The sequence below is a fragment of the Lipotes vexillifer genome, unplaced genomic scaffold (assembly GCF_000442215.2).
Source record: "Lipotes vexillifer unplaced genomic scaffold, Lipotes_vexillifer_v1.1 scaffold150, whole genome shotgun sequence".
Classification (NCBI taxonomy): domain Eukaryota; kingdom Metazoa; phylum Chordata; class Mammalia; order Artiodactyla; family Lipotidae; genus Lipotes; species Lipotes vexillifer.
This window is the reverse complement of record NW_006792921.1, coordinates 4,666,957-4,675,904: the sequence shown is the minus strand read 5'-3', so window position 1 is coordinate 4,675,904 and position 8,948 is coordinate 4,666,957. Positions and strand designations below refer to the sequence as shown.

General features: G+C 42.9%; 1 protein-coding gene across 1 annotated transcript in view; it reads left to right on the top strand.

Annotated features, from left to right (window-relative positions):
• CPVL (carboxypeptidase vitellogenic like) overlaps positions 1–8,948 on the top strand; it is a 105,597-nt gene that overhangs the window by 24,735 nt on the left and 71,914 nt on the right. Inside the window, exons 3-5 of the mRNA XM_007466093.1 lie at positions 1,819–1,933; positions 2,919–2,977; positions 4,428–4,507. Coding sequence (XP_007466155.1) covers positions 1,819–1,933; positions 2,919–2,977; positions 4,428–4,507 — 254 coding nt within the window. The remainder of the gene's footprint in view (positions 1–1,818; positions 1,934–2,918; positions 2,978–4,427; positions 4,508–8,948) is intronic.

Genomic DNA, 8,948 nt, shown 5'->3' with positions numbered 1-8,948 from the left:
GCCGCGGAGCGGCTGGGCCCGTGAGCCATGGCCACTGAGCCTGCGCGTCCGGAGCCTGTGCTCCGCAGATGGGAGAGGCCACAACAGTGAGAGGCCCGCATAACGCAAGAAAAAAAAAAAATAATAATAATAATAATCATTCGTGCTTAATGCGCTTTTTATCATGCAGTAGGTTTTGCTCCAAGGGCTTTACAAATATTATATTATCTCATTTAATTCCTTAACACTGGAGAGTGGATCCCAGGTGGCCCCTCCTAGGGAGGCTCTTCAGCTCACAGCTGTTCTGACCGCTGCCACTCTTTCAGCCCGCTCCCTTGGCCCCTTCCCAAAGCTGCCAAAGGACTCTGTAGATATTTGGTGACTAGATAAGAGAAATCCCTCTGTCCCTGCTGTTTTCATGGTTAGAACCCTGTAAGATCAGCTCTTCTTCCAGGTTCTTGGCTGTGGGTCCCAGATCCCCTCCCCTTGAGTTCATCTTGCCTTCTGCCCACAGCCTTCTCACATCATCCAGGTGGATGAGCCAATCCACTTTGACCTTCTACTGCAACACTGATTTGTCTCTGTGTGACTGGGCTAAGTAAGAGGTTGCAGGATTTCATTCTGGGCTGAAGCAGTAGGATCCTTTCTTGCCAGACCTGACCGACTGCACATCAGATGAACCATGACATCCAATGAGGACTCACTATCAGGTTCTGCTCTGAGCCTTGTGGAGACCAAGTGGAGCTTCTTTCAGATTGCTCCCAAGGCTTCATGTAGGACCAGGCAACCTCCATGCTCACTGCTCTCCCACCCAGTTCTTCTCTGTCTTGAGGATTTCTTCCATCTACAGCATCGTTCCCTGGCTCTCCTTGTGGCTGGATCCTTCTCAGCTTCCACGTCTCAATTTCACTCTCAGGATCTCACTGAGAACTTCCCTGATCACTGTGTCCAAAGGAAATGCCTCTTTCTTTGCCCTCACTCGCTCTTTTAACATCACCCTTATTTCCTCTCCACACTCTTTAATCCTTGTATTTATTCATTTATTTACTGTCAGTATTTCCAATGAAATGTCAGCTTGAAGAGGGCAAGGAATTGTCTTTTTCACTCACTGCTCTGCCAGGACCTCCTCCTAGCGTGGTGCCAACCCCTGCGAGGTGCTGCGTGAAAGAAGTAAAGACCGCTCTGTCATCAGGGGTGATGGTGTTGACCACTACCAGTGGCTCATATCCAGCATCCCAACCCTTCCTTATCTACATCAGCCACATCTCCTAAATAAATCCATACCTTGTTCAGGGTTTTGTTGCTATTGTTTGCATGAACTAGATGACTCAGGGCCTGTCTCTGTTCTCAGTTTCATCATGTTGAATGAAGTTCCTGTTATCTCTGTAAATAAAATCAGAAAGGCAGTTTGGGCTCTCAGTGAAAGGGGAAAATTGTCACTGAGGAGGATGGATTCTTTGTTGTGCCTCTTTGGGAATATGTTGGTCAAATGGAAGAGTCCCCAGAAAGTTTAAAGAGCTTTAAAAAAATCTAACCGTGCCCTAGGCAGTATGCTGGGTGTCTAGGGGCACACAAAGGCTAAGCTTATACAATCTATGGCTTTTCTGGCTATTAGTGAGAAAAGACTTAACTGCACAAGATAGATACCGGCATATGAAACAAATACTAAATCAAAACAACAAGAGATGACAGTGGAGAGTGGTCACTGGGGTCTGGGAAGGCTTGATGAGACTTAGATGAGTCAAGGCTGTGAAAGACGGAGGATTGGGGTAAATTTGCTTGGATGTATTCTGCAGCCTTAGCACTCTATGTAGTCACTGGGTTCTTTGTCCCTTCTAGATAGAGCCGTGGAATGCTCCAGTCGTCCTCTGGCTGCAGGGCGGGCCGGGAGGCTCATCCATGTTTGGACTCTTTGTGGAACACGGACCTTATATTGTCACAAGAAACACGACCGGTAAGTGCTGCTTGGACTCTGTTTTCCCATGGAGAGTTCTTCATTTGAACCTTCTATCTGCTCTAGAAATAACTTAGAGTGAACAGTGAGCCACTAGTAATAGCTTTACAGTTCCAGATTATAAAAACATAACTTTCTGGCAATGTTTGTCCAAGAAGGAGGAGCCACCAGGGTGCGTGTCCTGGCTGGGCTGCTTTCTCCCTTAAAATTTGGGTGAAAGGTTCCAAGCTTTGTTCTGCCAGTCTGCTGCTGACTCAAGCAATCCGGGCTTATGAAAACAGTTGGTATTTATTACTATTTGGGTAAGCCCTTTTGCGTAGGACAAATGGGTGGAATTATATCCCTAGTTATTCACATGAACTGAACACTGTACAGTTCAGTCACATGAATGATCGGATATCTTGGAAGCAAGATACTGAGGGCTGGGGCTGGCATGAAGGAAGGAATGGAGAAGGAACCACCTCCAGCTCTAACCCAGGTTTACCTCCATCTCATTTTTTTGGTGGGGAGGGGAGACTGTTTACTTTCCCTGGGTCAGAATTTGGAGGGTGAACCAGTTTGTGACTCAGTATATTCATGTACACAATTCTGTTGAAGCTGTGGTTCTCTTCAGCATTGGATGGGAGGAAGCAGATTCTGGAGAATTGGACATTAAGGATGATCCACCCAATTGGACAGATGGGTTTATTGCATCCCTGGTTGATGGGTGTTTCTGCATGAACCAGTTGCACGGGGTTTTGTTTCCTAAGTTCATCTTAGATGTAGAAACTCTCTGGTTCTGGGAAAAGTAAAGGAGAGGAGGGGAGAAGAAAAAGGTGCTGGTATCCGTTCCCTACTATGAGAGTATAATGCAACATCAGAGGGACACCAAGGGTCGCTGACCTGGAGGGGACAGGTGGGCATGTTGGGCTCCTAACCAGAGCTAGGCATTAGATGGGATGTTTTATTAATGACCCGGTCTAAAACCTCTTCTCTGCTTTACTAGTGCGTGCCAGAGACTTTCCTTGGACCACTGTATTTTCCATGCTCTACATTGATAATCCAGTGAGTATCCCCAGGGTCCTGTGAAATGGCAGTGTTGGTCTCTCTTGTCTTTTTTCTTTCATTAAGTACATTTAAGAAATAGAAAAAAATACAGATTTAATTTTTTTCTTTTTAAAATATAATTGTCTATTTAAAGAACACACTTGAAATTTAACTTTTCTAACATGTATCATTACATCCAAGTTTGGGAGTTTTACTTGCTGCCTTCTCTCCTTCCCTCATTTCTAATCTTATAAAATGTCCTGATCACTGAATTATACCATCCAGGATAAGGGATTAGTTTCTTTCTGCTGATGATATGGGTTTCGCTGTAGCATGGGTTATTATATAGTATGGTAAGTCCTAATATTTCAGACTGAGTTCTAGATATAAAAAGTCAAAACTGGCCCCCATCACTTATCACAGTGAACAGAATGCCTCATCTCAGGGGGAGCAAAAGGTGGAATTCTCCTTGGGAAGTTCTTATGAAATGAAATCCTATAAACTGCAGTATAGGAAAGTAACTTTAGGGTCAGCTTCTGCAGATTGGGAGTATCTTCTTTGTCCTCTAACTAATTCCTCTAACTTCTTTCATATCCCAGATGGTTCAAAGATAAAACAGAAAAATAGGGAGAAAAAAGTCCAACATTCTTGCCCTCCCCCGTGTTTTGTCAACCATCCTTTTTCCTAGCCTATAATACCATATTTAAATAAAAGTTTAATTAAATGTCCTGTTCTCTTGGGTGTTTGGAGAAAAAACAAAAGCAAAAATATTTACAACTGGTGTGTGTGGAGGGGGTGCCTTCCTTATGTATATTATTGACCCAAAATAAGTAGTAGCTGCTTCTATCGATTTACAGCTCAGTTGTCCATGAACTTCTAGGTATAAGGAAATATTAGTTTAAAGCTAATCTTTATTTTAAAGCCCCCTGTCTGCTGAAGGTGAAAGGGCTTAGTGGCCGTATTTCCCATAAATAAAGAAATGGGAAAAAATAACTACATACACACACACACACACACACACACACACACACACACACACACACACAAAACTATCTTTTATCTCCAGCCTAAGTTCCTTCTTAGCAGGCAGAGCAGTGCACCCTCCAGGTTTCAGAGAGGAGACAACTTGGGGTCTTTTGATACTGTAGCAGGAGCCAGGAAAGGTGAATTTCTTGTTCTTAAAGCAACATCTGGCAGGGTCCCCACTGCAGGATCAGAACAGCTCAGTCACTGACTTCAGGGCAGAGCTTTGCGCTGCTATTTTGTTTGGGCTTGGAGGAGGGAAGGGGGACATAGGTGACATGCAGCATCCTCCTGTGAGGATGGCTTGAGTGCATATGGGTGATGGCAAAAATCTGAGGTCAAAGTCATGGCCTTTGGAATAAGATTGATTTTCTTCCCATGTGGTATATCTCAGCAGGACATGTGTTTCTCTGTGTTTATACCTGCTTATTTATTTCACCTTCAGGTGGGCACAGGCTTCAGTTTTACTGAACATCTCCAGGGATATGCAGTGGATGAGGACGATGTGGCACGAGACTTATACAGGTAAAAGGCCCTGACTCTTTCAGCCTTCTTCAGACCAAACATTTTTCTATTTCAACAGGAAAATTCTTCCAATAGTAGAAGTATTATTATTTTTTATTTTATTATTATTACTTTTTTGCGGTACGCGGGCCTCTCACTGTTGTGGCCTCTCCCGTTGCGGAGCACAGGCTCCGGACGCGCAGGCTCAGCGGCCATGGCTCACGGGCCTAGCCGCTCCGCGGCATGTGGTATCTTCCCGGACCGGGGCACGAACCCGTGTCCCCTGCATCGGCAGGCGGACTCTCAACCACTGCGCCACCAGGGAAGCCCTAGAAGTATTATTGATTGGTCTTCATAGTCCATTTCCTGAAGATCTTTTAAGAATACTTCTATGTGAGGTGTGTGTGTGCGCACACACGCACACGGCCTATTTTCCACTTTATTACATTATCATTGATAAGTATGAAAGTAGAGAAAGTAGCAAGAAGAACTGACATCTTAAGGCATAATTTTAATTTTGTAAACATAGCTTTTGAAAAACAATGGAAACAGAGCAGAATTATTCAACCAAAGGTGATTTTCCAACCTTTCAACTAGATGCCTAAGAGGTTTCTGCGTGCTTTCCAACATTATATTGAACTTTGCTCTTGCCAGGAAGCAACATCTCGGATGTTTGTTTGTTTTCTTTCCCAGGATTCCTCCTTTTGTGGCCTTCACAAAATGCAATTTTTTACTCTTGTGTTTCTCCTTCATGCCTTTTCCAGTTTGAAGGCTCAGCTTGTTAGCGAGTCTCTTACTTCTCCCTTCATATTACAAAATTATTATTTTACTAAAAAAAAAAAAAAAAATTAAGGAAAATGTGACGTTGTAAGCCTGATCAAACAGTATACGTATAATGTCTTCCTTTCTTTTTCTTACATTCATTATAGCTATGTTTTAGTACTTGTTTTTAAAGTAAGTGACCTTTCTTATTCGGTCACATTTTTTTTTTAGTCTGTAAATTATTACTAGAGACCAAGCCCTGGATTCTTTCAGATCACTAGGGCACCCCTTTACGCATTGTAATAATTTACTAAAAGAATCCTAGTGGCCAGGAAGAGTTAACTAGCTCCTTTACCCTGCCCCCCACTTTTACCAGACACTCATTCTGCTAATTACTTGGTGAGCAAACCCAACCAGTCCCCAAAGTGAAAGTGAATCTAATAGGAGTCAGTTTTTTGATCTCTGACAAAAGCTTTCCTTTTTATTCTTCTTTCTCCCCAAGGCCAGTGGCTGGGAGGGGTGGGAGTGGGAGAGAGGAAGGAAGAACTTCCGGCCTCTCTCCCAGAGATTTTTCTCTCTTCTCTGCTGCCCCAGAAAATGATATGGCTGTTGTCTGTCTTGCACACTTTCATCTGCCACATGTCCCATTATTTTAACACTTTCATTCAGTTTCTAGGCAGGCTGGATCGGACCCACACTTCTGCTGCCTGATACAATGAATGGGTCCTGGGGGCAGATTAGCCAGATCCTGACAGGGGTCTCTTCCCTGCCCCCAGCTCACACACCTCCTTTTTCCCGCCACAGACATAATCCTGGCGGCTGTCTTTTACAAGTTTACTCAAGCGCCATGTCTTTCTCATTTAGCACCGACTGTGAGCTCTCCTTTTTCAGATCGGAAACCTACTTCTCCCCCATACCCTCCTCCTACTCCAACCCTCTTTTGGCTTAAATCCAAACAACCTCAGTTGTTTAACTAGCAAACACCCTGAGGGCGGAGGGTCTGTATTAAAGAAATGCATCAGACCCTCTGAGCCAGAGCCTTGCACCCTTGCCCTTCCTTTTCTGGCTCTCTTGCCCCTCCCCCAGAGATGGTCACAGCTTCCAGTTGACCCTCTGAGTGGATATTTACTGCTGACATGTGGTTCATCTCTTGCAAGACATGTAAAGAGAACCTATTTCAAAGCATCCATTGTTTATAGCTGTTTTAGTTCTTTTTGCTTCAGGCTCTTAGAACTGGAAAGTAGTTAATCAAGAGTAGTGCAGAAAACTGATTTCAGCTGTTTCCTTTATGGTTTGCACTATTTGTTTCCCTTTGTGACTACAGTCTTCTCTCCAGCTGTCCAGATGGGTGTTTGGAATAAGAAGGTCGCTTTGAAACCTATAAATTGTCTACTATTGGTTGAAAGAGTAGAACATTCTTTTTCTCCCTTTGAAAACCATCTTTCTTTTTTTCTGAAAATCCAATTCCTTTTCACTATTATTAGTGCACGGCTGTAAGGAGACTCCTAAAGACATTTGACACTCGCATTTAAGCTGCTTTTCTTTGTGTTTGGAAGTGAAACTTTTTCACTAACAAGATGTTTAATTTTTTTTTTTCTATTTGGAATGTGTTTAGGACCACAATGCCTCTCTGGTTTAGAAAAATATATAAATTTCCTAAAGAATAATAAATTTTCTGACTGGAGTAGACCAGCTGGTGCCACTCTCCCTCTACCACTATTTTTGTGGCTCACTGTTGTGGCCTCTCCCGTTGCGGAGCACAGCCTCCGATGCGCAGGCTCAGCGGCCATGGCTCATGGGCCCAGCCGCTCTGCGGCATGTACCACTACTTTTTGATTGCCTACTATGTGCCCGACATGGTTCCTGGTGCTGCTGATACAGTAGTAAGCAAGCTCCCCAGTCCCCACTCTCCCAGTGTGCCTGAAGTTATCTTCTTAGCAGCCAGACGGAAATGCTGCTATTCTATTCCACGTATTGGTTTGCATGGGAGATAGTATGTATTGCTAAACAAAGCTTCATGACAGTGTGACTATGAAACAGGTTTCATATATTTAATTAGAACAATACTGCATGATGGGTGCAGGCAGAGATCATGGCCTGGCCATACTAGAAGTGGAATGAATGAATGCAGAGGATGGCTCCTGATCTGATGCAACAGAACGAAACCACCGAGATTCTTGTTGCTGTGCTTCTTTCAGCCTGTCAGCAACAAAAGCTATACCTTGTTTGGCTTTTGTTGGTACGGAGCTTCTGCTGAGATTATTTTAACCTCAGTTCTCCTGGATGTCTTGTATTTACTATGACCCTGACTCCACTAGAGCTGACCAAAGTCCAAGGCTGTCTTTGGATCTATAATGCGTTATCATTTACGTCTATCTTCTCTGCCCCGAACCCATCTTCCCTTTTAAAAAAATTATCTGAGGAGTATTTTCTCCTACTCATTCACCCTTGCAATCTGTGTTTCATCCTATTGTCCTTTAATGTACCTTTCTGCCACCAGGTAGCCTTTGACTAAAATTTGACTCAAATTGACAAGGCCTTGGCACAATGCCAGCAAGGTCGTCAAATGGAAACACCTGGAAGAGGCATGCCTTGTGTGCCATGTGGCGCTTGTGCCTGAGTAAATGCATGGAGTGCACAGCACACACATGTGTATGTATTATGCCTTATGTATTTTGGCATTTCTACTTCTAAAATTTGCAATTTTATGTGAGCATGATTCTAGATATTATTTTGAAACAACCCTTCACCTCATAATGGTATAGTCCTTGATGAAAACACAGTTCAATGAGCAAATGATATATATACGTGCAACTTACTAAATTTATCTTTTTTATTCTTCGTTCCCATTTAAGAAAGACCTACTAAGGCCTTGCTATGATTAGGCAAATTTTTGTTCATACCCTACTGTGAAATTAAATCTCTGCCATAGCTTCCTCAAGTGGGACCTTGCCTTGGAAACTTCAGCTAGATAATCCTGCTTTTTCAGGCTGGAAGCAACCTAGGAGATTATCTCCTTCAGCTAAGATTGTCAGATGAAATACAGAATGCCCAGTTAAATTTGAATTTCAGATGAACAACGAATAATGTTTTAATCTATGTATGTCGCATGAAATATTTGGAACATATTTATACTGAAACGTTATTTGTTGTTTATCTGAAACTCAAATTTAATTGTACATCTTTTGTTTTTATTTGCTAAATCTAGCAGCCCTGACAATCCTCCAACAAATTCTTTAAGGAAATAAGCTTTAAGCTAAAGCACAAGGCTTAGTTCAGATTTACTATATTAAAATGTCTATTGCCATTCCAACTAGCAGGCAGAGAGAAAGGCAAGCAGTTTGTAGCCTGAAGGTTGCAGAGGGAAGGCTGGAGAATAAGCTCCTATTTTTATATCAGCTCTAAAGCTAGCTCATTGCCAGCACAAACATGGACGCTGTATAATGCAGCTTCCCAGATTTAGCTGCTACAAAGATTTTAGTTACTATAAATACTAAACAGAGAAATAAACTGAAACTCTAGAGTTTAATGGTGGGTTTTTATGGAGCCTTTGAAAATTAAGTATTTCCAGGGTCACGGTGATTGTAATGACCCAGTTTTGCCTCTGGGTGACCCTTGAACTTTCTCTTTCTCCTGGTTTTGCTGGGCCTCCTTGCCTTTCATGTTCACTGGCTGGTTTACGGCTTTTAGTCCCTCAGCA